Here is a 16,294-nt window from a genome sequence, read left to right as displayed (position 1 = left end):
TAGCTAGCTAAGGGGATAACTGTGTTCAGGTCCAGGTCACATTAAGGTGGGGGTAATGACCGTGAGGAGAAATGCAGTCTTCACTGTAAGCGACGTGGTCTTTGTTTAGGGTCGAGTTACACTGACGTCTGGCTACTACTGACAGCTCAAATGACATCAGGCCTTAACACAGACACGCCAACATGTCATATAGGTAGTGTATACCTGTGTATACTGACGGGAGATCATTGGGGCGTCGTCAGGGTATAACTTCAGTGATTGGCAGGGAGGCCTGTCAGTCAAGACGATGGGAACTGGAGAGACGTGGAGACAGGCATGAGTGTGTAAAGCCGAGGGTCAAAATGAAACAAATTACATGACCTTGGTTTCACTCTTTCTAATGTGTGCGGACACACACACACACACACACACACACACACACACACACACACACACACACACACACACACACACACTAACGATCAAACAGGTTTCTATGACAACCACAGACAGAACCATGGAATTCCGCAGTCATCAACACAGATGAATAGACTGTCTGTTCTGCTCCATCCCGGAGCGTCTCTCTGGACCAGGGAACAGAGCTGTGTCAAAAGAGGGCAGGGATACCAAGCGGTGCCAACCAGGAAGTGGGATACCAATAAACATAGGATGGCACTGAGGGACTATCAACACCATTGGCTGCGTTTCAATACTCTAAACTTGCTTCCTCATCTCCTTTCCTTCGTGTGCATCCCGGTCACACTCAGCTGAATGGATGTGAACAGCTCTCCTGAGCCAGCCTCAGTACAAAAACACATGACTACACATCACCAAGTACTGCCAACTAGCAGTTGCACAGCTGGACACTAGACTAGTCACTGGACTGTCTGCATCATGGACAGCTGACACGAACATCTATGTTGTCATACACTTCCTCAGCACCGCACTCTGGAGAGTATATATCTGTATCAAAGTGCTGGCTGCCTAGCAACACAACAGATATGATCACCCACAGACTAATCTCAATGCAGTTAAAATGGCTTTCATCGTATAGACTCTCCATCTATGTTATATACAAAGAATTCCTATTGGGCTCAATATGTCCATTTGACTTGACATTCAACAGATAAATATGGGGGATTGTGCATGTAGAAATATCTGTTACACACAAGGAGGGGGAGATAGTGTTCCGCCCATGCAGTGGTGGGTGAGGTCATAGCTGCAGTAACTATGTTGTCCACCAGATGGCAATGGTGTGTTCTCAGAGAGGTGGCTCCATGACTTCACAACGCATTAGACATGGTGAGAAAGTGTTGTCGCACTTCTCACTAAAGAGGCTCCCAAAAGTGCTCTGCAGTCTCTCAATCTCAATAAACTTCAGAGAGCTCTACACTAATGATTCTCCCGCTCTCTACCATATTAGAAGCATGTGCACGCACGCACGCAGGCACACACACACACACACACACACACACACACACACACACACACACACACACACACACACACACACACACACACACACACACACACACACCGGTCATGCTCCCATGTCTCTCCAGGCTTCCAAACCCCTCATGGGCAACAGGAGGAAGAGGGAATTCCCTGCCACCACTTCCCAATGCCTCCTGGGATCCTTAAGGGAATCGTTATGGCTGTTCCTCTCTGCATTCCGTGTCGAAGAGCCCTAGATGCTGAGAGTCCATAAAGTGCATCCCTGAATCCCACCCCTTATCTATCCTAATTCTCCCTGCCAGTTATTCCCGCCCTTCACAGAAAGCAGAAGGGCGAATGAGAAGTAAGCATGGACATCTGACAGGAGGGACTTGCTGTGTGAGAGTGCATTCTGATCGGTCAGTCATCAACGGAACACTCTCCAAAACTGATCCACAGTTTGAAAATCTAAATGGAAGCATAGGGGGGAAAGAGAAAGGAAGGGTGGAACAACATTAAACATCCGGAAAGAAATGGGAGTAAAGATATCCTCTTTAATCAAAAGAAAAACAACAGTCTTCCAGCATTGCCTGGAGGCTCGGGGGCATGGGGTCGGAGAAGACAGAAAGGAACGGAGAGGTCTCCCAAGATGCCGAGGGTGTGAGTGCACCCAAAGTTCCGTGCTCCAGTCTCCCTGCAGATCCAGTCAGTTGAGACTTTTGTTCTTGGCGTTATCTCTGGTTGTAATGGACACTGAAGCGGAGGGGGTGGGGGTTTAGGAATGAGTCTATTGAAGTGGAAGCTAGTCCATGTGGGAGAGGCAAAGCCTGCCTCTAGTCCATTTCCTGGTAACAATGGTCAAATAAATGCTGAGAAGCTACTGGTTAGGTCCTCCCTCCACATTGACCCAGGATCAACCTGGGGGGGACAGGGCAGTTGCTGGCAATCCACAGCCCCATCGCGGTCAGTGGTGGTGAGGCGAGGAAGGTGGGGCACTGGGGAGTGGTTTTAGAGTCCAGCTAGAAGGTCCATATAGTTCATGTTCTTCCCACACTTCCCCCAAAGATACCCTGCCTAGCTACGGTCAGAAGTTCTGAAGTTTTTTTTATGTTTGGGGAGGGACATGACACTGTGTTTCCCTGGGTGTTACTCCCTCACTGAGCCCAAATGACACGGGCTGGCGACACAGGGGTGTCCCTGGCGAGGCTCCAGTGGGAGGGCAGCAGAGTGTGTGTTGGAGGGGAGGTACTCTCTAAGGCAGTGGAGAAGGGGGCAGAAGAAGTGGTAGAGAAGAGAGAAGAGTCAAGAGACTACAGTGGTATGGGAGGACAAGTCGTGACTCTTGTGGCTCAAAAGTTTCTCTTTCCCACCCCCTCCCCTGAGTCATGTGTGTGTTGTGTGTGTGTGTGTGTGTATATATCTTTAAACGCAATGGGGGTTGGATAACCCCCTCTCCCAACAGTTTTTCCCTATATGTACTGCATCTCACTCACCTGCTCATCTTCTCTTTTGCTTTCCCTGTCCCTAAAACTCACTCTCTTCTCTATCCCTCCATATTTCTCACCACCCCTTCAAAATCTCTCCCACTTAACGTTCTTCTCTCTCCGCCCCCCCTCATACCTCCCTCTGAATCTCAAACTCTTTGCATCTCTCCCCCGCTAATCTCTTTATTTCCTTCCATCCCTGGCTCACAGCATGTGTTGTTCCGTGGGGGGGTGATGGGGGTGCAGGGGGGGCAGCAGGGCCTGGATGGGGGACTGGGGGGTGTGTGGCGGGGACATCTGGGTATGGGGCGGCCCGTAGTGGGGGATGACGGGCGGCGTGGCGGGCATAACGTAAGGAGCCGGGGAGGGTGTGAGGGACGGAGAGCTGTAGGCCAAGGAGGAGTAGGCCGAGGTTCCCCCGTGGGAGGAGAGGGTGGCGGTGGGGGAGGCGTGCCCGCTAGGGGTGTCAGACAGAGGCTGATTGTAGAAGAAGAAAGCACACTGGTGGATGAAGGACTCGATGATTGTCTGGTAGGTCCGCGTGGCCGTCAGGGCGTCCATTGTTGTGAAGTCGGGCCGCATCAGAGTGGGCCAAAAACAGATGGACAGATTCTCACTGGTCATCAGGTTCAAACGGTTATTCTGGCTCACCCTGAGGGGGAGAGAGAGAGAGAGAGAGAGAGAGAGAGAGAGAGAGAGAGAGAGAGAGAGAGAGAGAGGAAAGGAGGGTTAAGGGAGAGACAGACAGGGAGAGAGATAGAAAACACAACGTAAATTGTTCAAGGAATCATAAAGTGACATCATCTAGAAATCTAAACTCTGCCGTGTTTGTGCCTCGACTGAATTTAACGCTGACTCAATGGAGCCAGGGGTGTAGCGGGCAGGGTGGAAGGTCAAAGTACGCAGGGTGGATGACTGTTACTGGAGTCAGTGCGGCCGTCACAGCTCTGTCACCTAAGCCACTCACTTGTTCAAGTGATTGATGACGTATTTGAAGACGTCATAGTTTTCCCTGGGAAAACGGCGCAGGATGTCCTTCATGGCGTGAACCCGCTGATCCCTGTCGTTGAGCTCTGATTCGGCGACAGGAGACAGGAGAGGTTAGAGAGAAAGAATGAAAGCACATGAATGCACACACACACATACACACACAACCAGAGAAAGGTCCCACACATGCAGGGACAGGGAGGGGGAAGCATGGCACACACTGACACAAACTGAAATCACAGCTGAGAGTCAGCGTTGACTTAACAAAGCATAGCAGTTATCACACACATACACACAGTTATAAACCCATACACACATGAACACACACAGGTCCTCTGAGTGTGCTGAGCCCAATGGTAGGAGTGAGTCAGACAAGCTGATATCAGCACTCCAACACAGCCTGTCTTGTGTGTCTCCATGTGAGCGAGGCAGAGTCACACGCACGCGCACACACACACACACACACACACACACACACACACACACACACACACACACACACACACACACACACACACACACACACACACACACACACACACACCACACAGCCTTTCACATGTTATCCAGCTCCTTCAAAACCCAGTTGTGTTCACTTCTTCTGCCTTCTACAGTCATACACAGAGTTCTGCAATCCATCCCGTAAGTGTTTCTTTTCTAACTAGTCTTTAAACTGCGTGTTTGTCGTGTCTCTCTCCTGCTGCAGGCTGCAGGGTTTCGTCAGGGCTTTGTCACGGCTCAAGGGCCTGGCACACTCAGGCACGCACACACAATCCGCTCACTGAGTGACGGTCGCCCTCCAGATGCCAGGTACATCTCTGGGCCGCAACGCTACACCTTAAATCTCCACGACGACGGATTACAAAATGCAATGGGAGTAACAGACCGGAGAGGAAAGAAGTTCACTTGTTAATCTGACATTCTGTATCATTTTGTTTGTCTTTCTTCACAGGAAATGTATGCGTCTTCCATTGGAGGCTCCTCAAAGAGGGAAGGGGAGGACCATCCTACTCAGTGAATTTCATAAAAATAAAATAGTGAAACATTAAGCGATCCTTTTTAGATAAAACTATACTAAATATATTCCCTTCACCAAATCATTTTTTAAAACACACTATTTTGAAGGTCTATAGTAGCATCATCAGCACTCTATAGGGTAGCACTGTGGTGTACCCGGAGGACAGCTATCTTCCGTCCTCCTCTGGGTGCATTGACTTCAGTACAAAACCTTGGAGGCTTGTGGTTCTCACCCCCTTCCATAGACTTACACAGTAATTATGACAACTTCCGGAAGACGTCCTCCAACCTATCAGAGCTCTTGCATCATGAACTGACATGTTGTCCACCCAATCTAAGGATCAGAGAATTAATCTAGTACTCAAATAACTACAGCTAGCCAGCACTGCATAAAATGTAGTTGACTCAAAGAGAGAGAAAGACAATAGTTGAATAGTTTTGAACAAATTCATTTATTAAAAAATGAAGGAGAAGCAAGAGAGAGATAGCTATATTGAGTTGTATTTCTTTTCACTGACTTAGCGAGTGAATTCAGCTAGCTAGTTTAGCCTACACAAACAACCGTCTCAAACAGAGAGGGAAACTGTTAGCTAGCTTGCTATAGCTATCCAACACTGGAACTCATCCAAGTCAAGGTAAGCTTTTGGTTTTATTAATTTATTGCCACCGGGGCCCACCGGTGTAACTGATAAACTGCTTGCTGCTGACTGTACACTGTACTGCATGACTGTAGCGGGTTTACAAATGTGTTAGTTCTAGTAGCTATGCTGACCACTCCGTTAATATGGTGACAACAATGTAGGCCGCTGTGTGTAGTGGTTGGCGGTTTGGCTTGGAAAGTTTTCTCTCTCTCCTGGTTAAAGACTGCTGATGTGTTTGCGCACTGAAGTCCACAAGCGAAGGAAAATGGTGAGAGGAGGAAGGCAGGTAGATACGAGACGGAATTGTACAACGAGCAACGTGATCATGCTGTTTGTATGTGGCTGCTATGAAAGGGAACTTTGTTTGCGCGTGATCAGGGGTGTGTTCATTCCGCTGAATTTTTTTCTTCTTAAACGGAAGCAAACGGAATGAAACTGGGATAAACGTACCTGAATATGTCCAACAGAAACTCTTGTTTACAAGAGTTGGACTAATGTTTGCACTCTAGATCAGCTAGATGCAGGCAAGAGTGTGCAAGGCGGGATTGAATGCGTCAATGTCTGTTACCTCACTCAGTATGCTGTAATAGAAATAAGGTCATGCTCATAAAAAAAGATGTCCTCCATCTTAAACGGCACTGGTTTCCTCATAGAGACCAAGTAGGTTAAGCAAGAACAACCCTAATCCATTCTCTCCCCAAACCTCTTGCCCCAGCCCCCCCCCCCCCCCCACACACACACACACACCCCAGCCCAGCCCCATGTCTTACTGAAGGCCTCCACCAGTTCAATCTGATGGCTGTAGGGCACCAGGGGTTCAGGAAGCTCAGAGAAGAAGGCCTTCATGGCCCCGGCCACCGTGTTGATGGTAAAGTCCTTCTCCACCAGGTCCAGGTTATGGTCTAGCAGGGAGACAGAGAGCGAGGGAGAGACAGAGAGCAAGGGGGAGACAGAGAGCGAGGGGGAGACAGAGAGCGAGGGAGAGACAGAGAGCAAGGGGGAGACAGAGAGCGAGGGGGAGACAGAGAGCGAGGGGGAGACAGAGAGCGAGGGAGAGACAGAGAGCGAGGGGGAGACAGAGAGCGAGGGGGAGACAGAGAGCGAGGGAGAGACAGAGAGCGACGGAGAGACAGAGAGCGAGGGAGAGACAGAGAGCGAGGGAGAGACAGAGAGCGAGGGAGAGACAGAGAGCGAGGGAGAGACAGAGAGCGAGGGAGAGACAGAGAGCGAGGGAGAGACAGAGAGCGAGGGAGAGACAGAGAGAGGGGATTTGTTAGAATAAGACATGGACGAGACCCCTGATTTAGGATACGATCTGCAAGACACAACATTATGAAACACACACACACACACACACAAAAGGCTGCCTTAAACTCATCCGTTTTACTGCTATAGTATCACCCCACCCGGTGATAGACTACAATACCCGAATAAACAAACCCCAACACCAGCGCACAAAGTTCTGCATAACGGGATAAGCAGGTAGAAGGAACTGCGCCCAATTGGCTGTGTCTTCTCAGTGAGTCTCTCTTATTCAGTGTGTCAGCTCAGCATAAGGGACCGCGTGGGAGAAAGTGGGAACAAAGTTTGCGGCACCAGAAGCAAACTGATGATTAAAACGATAAACCAAGAGGAATGAATCGCAGGCGACCCCCTGCCCCGCTGACACGGGCTTGTTGTACAAAACACAGAGAAAGAGAAGGAGTGTGAGAGAAGGAAGGGAGAGAAGGATAAGAAAATGAGACTATCCAGAAACCCTTCTCGGATTACTCTCTCCCATCTATGACAAACGTAGAGAAAGAGATCTAGGGAGATGGGGGGGGGGGAATAGAAAGGGGGGGGTTGACAGTGGCAGAGAGTTAGATAGACTGCGATGGTGAGGGGTTAGCAAGGAAGGATGAAAAAGAGATGGGAAAAAAGAGGACCTGTGGAGTGTATAACAGAACAGCTTCAGTGGTAACACTGGTCCCAAGTCAGTTCTGACCCAGTAATGCCTAGTACTCTATGGTTCAGACCGGTTCCCAGACCAGGCCAGGTCTCAGAGTGAGCTCCAGATCTCAGTGCTCCTAAAGCCCGGCTCAGATACAACAGCCGACGTGAGGAGGGACGAGACAAAACTGGCCAGGAGACGAGCGGTTGAGACTGTTTCCATGGTAACAGTGGCTCAATGACTCGATACAACTTTGAGACAACGCTTCCACTTGTCGTAGCACGGTGTTGTAGAAAACATGTATCATGAAATACATGCATCAGAAACCGGGCGCCTTTTGTGACTTGTCGGAAAAATGTCAGCAAACTAGGCCCACTAACAGCAGCAAAATAACTAGCGAGCAGTCTGCCTGACTAAACGCAGAACGTCAGCACACTGCTCTCTGATTGGCTAAACGGATCTGTCTCATCCCAAGTCTTTAGCTAAGATTTGACATGTTGAACCTCCAACAACCGACATGAGACGTTCTAAAACTAGACGGTTCAGATCAAGAAAACTTCATTCCGTAACTGCATAAAACCGTCTTGTCTCGGCTGTTGTATCTCAACTGGATTTTAGGTCCCTCCAACACAACAGGTGTGTTGTTCTATCACTATAGGTTACCCGTGCTGTGAGGGGTGGCTAGGCAATAGCTGATTTGTGGCTATGGGTAACCTGTGCTGTAAGGGGTGACTAGGTAATAGCTGATTTGTGGCTATGGTCTGCCTCTGCTGTGAGGGGTGGCTAAGCAATAGCTGATTTGTGGCTAGGTCTACCTGTGCTGTGAGGGGTGGCTAAGCAATAGCTGATTTGTGGCTAGGTCTACCTGTGCTGTGAGGGGTGGCTAAGCAATAGCTGATTTGTGGCTAGGTCTACCTGTGCTGTATTTGTAATTGTATTGTCACCTTGGTCTAGCGTCCTGATCGATTGGACACAGGACTTCGCTTCTGATTACTTCAGCCGTATTCAGCTTTACTGATGTGCAGTGGTATATACCAGCAAGCATGCTTCATTAACCAAACCAATCTGGAGGTAATTAACGACCCACACCACACAAACTCATGGACACACACACAGAAGCTACCCTACGGAGGAAGGCCTCTCCTTCCTGTAGATCAATGCTACAGATGCTCCCAGGTTAATTAGGTGGATCCATTGGACAACAGGCTTCTGGATAGATACAACACACTAACACTGCACCTCTGTGGCCTGTTTGTGCCGAGGTATGGGAGTGTGTTTCTGCGTATTGGTGAGTTTGTGTGTGTGCACAGGTCAGTATGTGTACATGTAGACACCGACTACAGGTGGCATGGGGTCTGCAACCCTACAATAATTACACTCAGTGGCCAGTGTACTAGGTACACCCATCAAGTACCTGGTTAGTCGCCCCTTTTCCTCCAGAACAACCTGAATTCTTTGGGGCATGGAAATATTACTCAATTGGTATAAAAGGGACCTAATGTGTGCCAGGAAAACATTTTCGACACCATTTCACCAGGATGGGACCATGGACTCATACTGCTAACGCCAAATCCTGACTCTGCCATCAGCATGACGCAACAGGAACCAGGATTCATCGGACTATTCAATGTTTTTCCACTCCTCAATTGTCCAGTGTTGGTGATCACGTGCCAACTGGAGCAGCTTCCTCTTGTTTTTAGCTGATAGGAGTGGAACCCAGTGTGGTCGTCTGCTGCAATAGCCCATCGGTGACAAGGACCGATGAGTTGTGCGTTTACGAAATGCCGTTCAGCACACCACTGTTGTACTGCACCGTTAGTTGCCTGTGGCCCGCCTGTTAGCTTGCAGGATTCTTGCCATTCCCCTTCGACCTATCATCAACGAGCTGTTTTCATCCACAGGACTGCCCCTGACTGGATGTTTTTTGTTTGGCGCGTCATTCTCAGTAACCCTAGATGTGCAGGGGTGCACGTTTTGTTATTTTGGCCTAGCACTACACAGCTGATTCAAATGATCAAAACTTGATGATTAGTTGATTATTTGAATCAGCTGTGTAGTGGTAGGGCAAAAACCTTCAGCGTGCACCCCTCTGGGTCCCGAGGACCGAGTTTGGGAAACCCTACCCTAGACACTGTCGTGTGTGAAAAGCCCAGGAGGCTGGCCATTTCTGAGATATATACCACACTCAGTCACAGAGGTCACTTGTTTCGCCCATTCTAACCTTCAATCGAACAGTAGCTGAATGCCTCGGTGCCTGTCTGCCTGCTTTATATAGCAAGCCGTGGCCACACGACTCACTGTCTGTAGGAGCAAAACATCTTTGTGAACGAGGTGGTGTACCTAATAAACTGGCCACTGAGTGTAATTTGTAGCATACTGTTGACAATTCATATTGTTGGTGTGTGTGGGTTTTGTATTCAAATGTCTGCGGTCAAAAGAGAGGTTCTGGTGACTCACCCTGGTCAAACTGCCTCTGCATGCTCTCCATTTCTGACTTGTTCCCACTCACCCTGTAGATCCCTTCAGTAGTGATACCTGAGAGAAAAGAGAGATGAGACAGGAGCGAGAGAGAGAGAGCGAGAGAGCAGAGAGAGAGAGAGAGAGAGAGAGAGAAAGAGAGAGAGAGAACAGTGAGAGAGAGAGAGAGAGATGAGAGAGAAGAGAAGCGGAGAGAAGAGAGATTCAGTACACTTTATCCACAACGGTACACTTTACTTTCAACATAACATTTTTCATCCATCCAACTCACAGTCAGAACACACACACACACACACACAGACATCAATGACAACACGAGTACTCCTATAGTCTCTGTGTAAGGACTTCCAATAGAATGTGCTGATAGAAGCAGTGTTCTATGCAAAGGTTTTGGAGTAATGAAACAACAGACACAGTGGAGACTATTAGTGGCCTGGCCTTGTGTGTGTGTCCCTCCCCCCAACCCGAGACAGAACATAAGCACTATCAATGAAACTCATAAAGCTTCAGTGCAGGCTTGCAGAAAGTGTTCCGGTGGGGCTTCTACAGTTCAAGATCCATAAACATGACTTAATGAACTCTGGTCCCATTTGTTCATCATCCCTCTCTTTCTCCTCCACTATTTGCTCATCATCTTCTCCTCTCTCTGCAATCCATGCATTTACCACAGTCATGGAGAGGACAAGGGTGTGGACAGACAGTGAGTGAGAGAGAGCGAGAGAGAGGGAGGGAGACAAGGAGACAAATCCAGAGACAGGGAGAGGTGGTAGGAAAGGAGGCATCGATCCCCTCCTTCTGCAGATCAATTATCCACAAAAGCTTTTCTAGCCAGACTCCAGGGGAACAAGGGATGGAGAGAGAGATAGAGGGGGGAGAGGGGAGGAGGGGGACAGAGGGAAAACGGAGGGGAGACATGGAGTGAGTGGGGGAAGAGAGAAATAGAAGAGAATAAGAAAAGGAGAGGAGGAAGAGACATACTACATAATAATACATGCCATTTAGCAGATGCTTTTATCCAAAGCGACTTACAAAAGTGAGTGTAAACACTTTCGCATTAGTGGCCCCAGCAGGATCTGGACCCACTACCCTGGCATAGGGCTGTTCTAGTTACCGCCACACCGGCAGTCACGAGGCATGAACAGAGTCACGAGTCACGACCGCAATCAAAGTCCACGTGGCCGCTGGAGTCACGGGTAACTAGTCTTCACCAAAACACAGCTCTGATGCTGCTGCTGGTCATTAGTAGCCTACCAAACTGGCTAACGGTCAGTCGCTAATGGCCTGTCGTTAATGGCCTGGTACTCAGGGCTCTATTGTCCCTCTAAACACTCTTGACATCAATGCAAATACAATCAAATCAATCAACCACTTAATTAGAGCTCTGGCATTCAGAGTTTGACCGGAAGAGGGTCACCTGTCGCGCAGCGAGACAGCTCCTCATAGCTGCTTGATGCATGGAATGAAATAAGTGTTCCTATAGCCCAATGTTGCGCAACATTTCTATAGGCTATGCTATGCAATTGCGTGAGAAAATAGAGGTTTGATGGCCTCTATTAAAAAGAGGAGGATCTAATACATTGTAAGGATTTAATAAATTGAAAGGCTGCATGATGAGACTCTAATGATGATTTGAAAAAAAGTCACTTGAAAGGCATGAGCTCTGCTTTGTTTTATTTGTGTTGGCTGTACATACTCCAATAGTCTCTCATTCACAATTTGACAAGCACTTGATAATGCCTCGAATTTCGCGCGGCATCCCCTTTGTGGCTGTAATGTTGCCTTAAAAAAATCCATGTCTGTTGCGGCCCGGAGTGCTGAGTTGTGCCCTTCTCCCGGAGTGTGCTGCATTGTGCCCTTCTCCCTGAATGTGCTGCATTGTGCCCTTCTCCCTGAGTGTGCTGCATTATGCCCTTCTCCCTGAATGTGCTGCATTGTGCCCTTCTCCCTGAGTGTGCTGAGTTGTGCCCTTCTCCCGGAGTGTGCTGCATTGTGCCCTTCTCCCTGAATGTGCTGCATTGTGCCCTTCTCCCTGAGTGTGCTGCATTATGCCCTTCTCCCTGAATGTGCTGCATTGTGCCCTTCTCCCTGAGTGTGCTGAGTTGTGCCCTTCTCCCTGAATGTGCTGCATTATGCCCTTCTCCCTGAGTGTGCTGCGTTGTGCCCTTCTCCCTGAGTGTGCTGCATTGTGCCCTTCTCCCGGAGTGTGCTGCATTGTGCCCTTCTCCCTGAGTGTGCTGCGTTGTGCCCTTCTCCCTGAGTGTGCTGCGTTGTGCCCTTCTCCCTGAGTGTGCTGCATTGTGCCCTTCTCCCTGAATGTGTTGCGTTGTGCCCTTCTCCCTGAGTGTGCTGCATTATGCCCTTCTCCCTGAGTGTGCTGCGTTGTGCCCTTCTCCCTGAATGTGCTGCATTGTGCCCTTCTCCCTGAGTGTGCTGAGTTGTGCCCTTCTCCCTGAATGTGCTGCATTATGCCCTTCTCCCTGAGTGTGCTGCGTTGTGCCCTTCTCCCTGAGTGTGCTGCATTGTGCCCTTCTCCCGGAGTGTGCTGCATTGTGCCCTTCTCCCTGAGTGTGCTGCGTTGTGCCCTTCTCCCTGAGTGTGCTGCGTTGTGCCCTTCTCCCTGAGTGTGCTGCATTGTGCCCTTCTCCCTGAATGTGTTGCGTTGTGCCCTTCTCCCTGAGTGTGCTGCATTATGCCCTTCTCCCTGAATGTGCTGCGTTGTGCCCCTCTCCCTGAATGTGCTGCGTTGTGCCCTTCTCCCTGAATGTGCTGCGTTGTGCCCCTCTCCCTGAATGTGCTGCGTTGTGCCCCTCTCCCTGAATGTGCTGCGTTGTGCCCTTCTCCCTGAATGTGCTGCGTTGTGCCCTTCTCCCTGAGTGTGCTGCATTGTGCCCTTCTCCCTGAGTGTGCTGCGTTGTGCCCCTCTCCCTGAATGTGCTGCGTTGTGCCCTTCTCCCTGAGTGTGCTGCATTGTGCCCTTCTCCCTGAGTGTGCTGCGTTGTGCCCTTCTCCCTGAGTGTGCTGCGTTGTGCCCCTCTCCCTGAATGTGCTGCGTTGTGCCCTTCTCCCTGAGTGTGCTGCGCAATCCGAAGCGTCTCTCACTGCCACGGCTCTCCGTCACGTGATCCAGTCTTTCTCACAGGCTACAAGTTAAGACAGACACATCTGGGGACGCAACTGCGTGCGTCCTTATCCAATTCCGAGGTGCGTATTGAAGATATTGGATGAACTGTCCATATTTACTTTTCGTCAGCCAACAAGATGAGTGGGCCTAACGAAAAGCAAAAGCACTAGCTTACGACAATCTACTATCCCCATAGTACAAAGTCCCTATTCTGTTCTGTGTGAGAAATAAATATTCCAAACAGTCTGGGGCGTGATAGATCTCAAATTAATACAACCACCTAGCATCAACAAAACTATTTTAGGCAATGTGGCTGACGCAACAGATCAGAATGTTTAGTTTAAAATGTTGATAAACTATTAGGCTATTTATTCACATTATAAGCACAGCAATGCGCACATGGTAGTAGACTATAAGCGCAAATGTTCCATTAGCGGAAAACACCATTATCAAAAGTGACCGCAAATTATGCATGCATTTTCATGGTGAAAATGTCCAAAACTTGAAACTCATGTGCTGCTTATATATTCCAATTAGGCTCTACGCCCCTTGTAAAATGGATTAATGTGCTTCATTTTAAAACCTCTCTAGGCTAGGGGGCGGTATTTTCATGTCCGGATGAAAAGCGAGCCCAAAGTAAACTGCCTGCTACTCAGGCCCAGAAGCTAGGATATGCATGTTATTAGTATATTTGGATAGAGAACACTCTGAAGTTTCTGAAAAACTGTTTGAATAATGTCTGTGAGTAAAACAGAACTTATTTGTCAGGTCAATCCCCGAGGACAAACCATCCAGGATTTTTTTGAGGTCACTCTCTTTTCAATGGATTTTCTATGTGGATCTAGATTTCTAAGGCACTTGCTTGCAGTTCCTATTGGTTCCACTAGATGTCAACAGTCTTTAGAAATCGGTTGATGTTTTTCCTTTTTGTAATGAAGTAGGGCTGTTCAGAACGAGGGTCGAGTCTAGTGTAGTGTTTGGGGCACGCGACCTGAAAGCTCGCTCCACTTTGTTTTTATCCACTATTGAACGCAGTTTATCCTGTCTTAAATTTGATCGATTATTTACGTTTAAAAAAATACCTAAAGTTGTATTAGGAAAGTTGTTTGAAATGTTTGGACAAAGATTACAGGTAACTTATTAGATATGTTGTAGTCATGTTGCGTGAGTTGAAACTAATTTGGTGTATTGCACTTGTGATTGTATGAAAGTTAAATATTTCGAATCATTTCATTTGAATTTGCCGCTCTGCCATTTCACCGGACGCTGTCAAATCGATCCCGTTAACGGGATTTGATCCCTAAGAAGTTTAAAGAAGTTATTTGGCCACTTTATTTATGACATTGGCCTATGGGCTAGGCGACATGAGGTGTGCGACTATGATATGAACAAGACTGCAAAAAAAAGGCATAGTTTCTTATGCTGGACATAATTCACAAGTGATAATGTATCATTCACAAGTGACAGGCTAACATTGTCACCCATCAGACTATTCTTGATTTAATCTTCTCTTTACATATACTAAATAATATATGTGTGACATTTGTTTTGATTTAAAATGGACCATTATCATGCACCTGTATAGAAACATGTCATCTATGCACTGAAATAGCGAATGGAGGATGCTTTTCCCCGTGGTTCATTTTCATGCCAGCCAGGTAAGCTGCACTCCTGTTGTAAATATAAGCAATGTGCTTAATATCAGGAAAGTTGAGAAATAAGTATAGTAGGCCTAGCCTATAGAAAGCTGATGGGATCCTCTTTTTATTAGTCGCTATCACACTCTCTCATGCAGTGTTTGATTAGATTTTCAAATGCATTTGCATTGACGTCATAGTGATTAGAGGGACATTAGAGTGATGAGTACCAGGCAGTTAGCAGGTTTGGTAGGATACTAATGACCAGCTGCACCATCAGAACTTGGAGAAGCCTAATTACCGTGAATTTGACTGCCTTCATGACTTCTTGTGACTGCCAACAGCCAGTTTGTGTCAAGAACTGCAACGCTGCTGGACTTTTCACGCTCAACACTTTCTAGTGGGTATCAAGAATGGTCCACCGCCCAAAGGACATCCAGCAAACTTGATACGACTGTGGGAGCAATGGGCCAGCATCCCTGTGGAATTCTTTCGACACGTTGCAGAGTCAATGCCCCGGCAAATTGAGGCAGTTCTTGGGGGCAAGTGTTCCTAATGTTTGGTATACACCTCCCTCTGTCCGGGCATAGCGTCGGACGGAGCCACAGTGCCTCCCGAACCCCCCCGGTCTCAGTATCTATGCTGCAATAGTCTGTGCAGGGGGTCTAGGGTCAGTCTGCCCTCTCTGGTGTAATTACCTTGTCTTATCTAGTGACTGGTATGAACTTAAGTATGCTCCTTCTAATTCTCTCATCTCTTTCTCCTCCCTCCCGGAGGACCTGAGCCCTAGGACCATGCCTCAGGACTACCTAGTCTAACGACTCCTGGCCGTGCCAGTCTCCAGTCCCGTCCGCCTGGATGTGCTGCTGCTCCAGTTTCAAATGTTCCGCCTGTGGCTATGGATCCCCGACCTGTTCACCAGACGTTCTACCTTGTCTCGGACCTGCTGTTTTCGACTCTCTCCTCCTCTTCCTCCCCTGTTGTGTCGACCTTTGAATGTTTGGCTATGAAAAGCCAACTGACATTTACTCCAGAGGTACTGACCTGACCTACAACCACTGTGATTATTATTTGACCCTGCTGGTCATCTATGAACGTTTGAACAAATCTTGAAGAACGATCTGGCCTTAATGGCCATGTACTCTTATAATCTCCACCCGGCATAGCCAGGAAAGGACTGGCCACCCCTCAGAGTCTGGTTCCTCTCTAGGCTTCTTCCTAGGTCCCTGCCTTTCTCGGGAGTTTTTCCTAGCCACCTTGTTTCTACATCTGCATTGCTTGCACTTTGTGGTTTAACGCTGGGTTTCTGTATAAGCATTTTGTGATTTAAAAGGGCTTTACAAATACATTTAATTTGATACATTGGTAGGTTATATGTAAAGACTAGATTAAACTGAGAATAGTCTGATGGGTGAGAATACTATGATGTGCTAGTCAAATTGTGAATGAGAGACTGATGAAGTGTGTGCAGCCTGTGCAAGAATCAGAGCAGAGCTCATGTCTCTCATGCAACTTTATAATGCATTACAAGTCAAAACATGTAGCCTAATGTTTGTATCACAACTAAAGTTGCATAAATATCTAAA

The 16,294-nt window shown here is 48.0% G+C and overlaps 1 protein-coding gene across 1 annotated transcript in view; it reads right to left on the bottom strand.

Moving 5' to 3' along the window:
• Positions 1 to 365: 365 nt before the first annotated feature.
• LOC135552583 (rho GTPase-activating protein 35-like) overlaps positions 366 to 16,294 on the bottom strand; it is an 85,369-nt gene continuing 69,440 nt past the window's right edge. The window contains exons 4-7 of the mRNA XM_064984291.1: positions 9,930 to 10,007; positions 6,313 to 6,444; positions 3,865 to 3,970; positions 366 to 3,549 (exon numbers count right to left, since the gene is read on the bottom strand). Coding sequence (XP_064840363.1) covers positions 3,102 to 3,549; positions 3,865 to 3,970; positions 6,313 to 6,444; positions 9,930 to 10,007 — 764 coding nt within the window. The 3' untranslated portion in view covers positions 366 to 3,101. The remainder of the gene's footprint in view (positions 3,550 to 3,864; positions 3,971 to 6,312; positions 6,445 to 9,929; positions 10,008 to 16,294) is intronic.

The sequence above is a fragment of the Oncorhynchus masou genome, chromosome 13 (genome assembly GCF_036934945.1).
Source record: "Oncorhynchus masou masou isolate Uvic2021 chromosome 13, UVic_Omas_1.1, whole genome shotgun sequence".
Taxonomy (NCBI): domain Eukaryota; kingdom Metazoa; phylum Chordata; class Actinopteri; order Salmoniformes; family Salmonidae; genus Oncorhynchus; species Oncorhynchus masou.
This window is presented reverse-complemented; position numbering and strand designations above follow the sequence as displayed.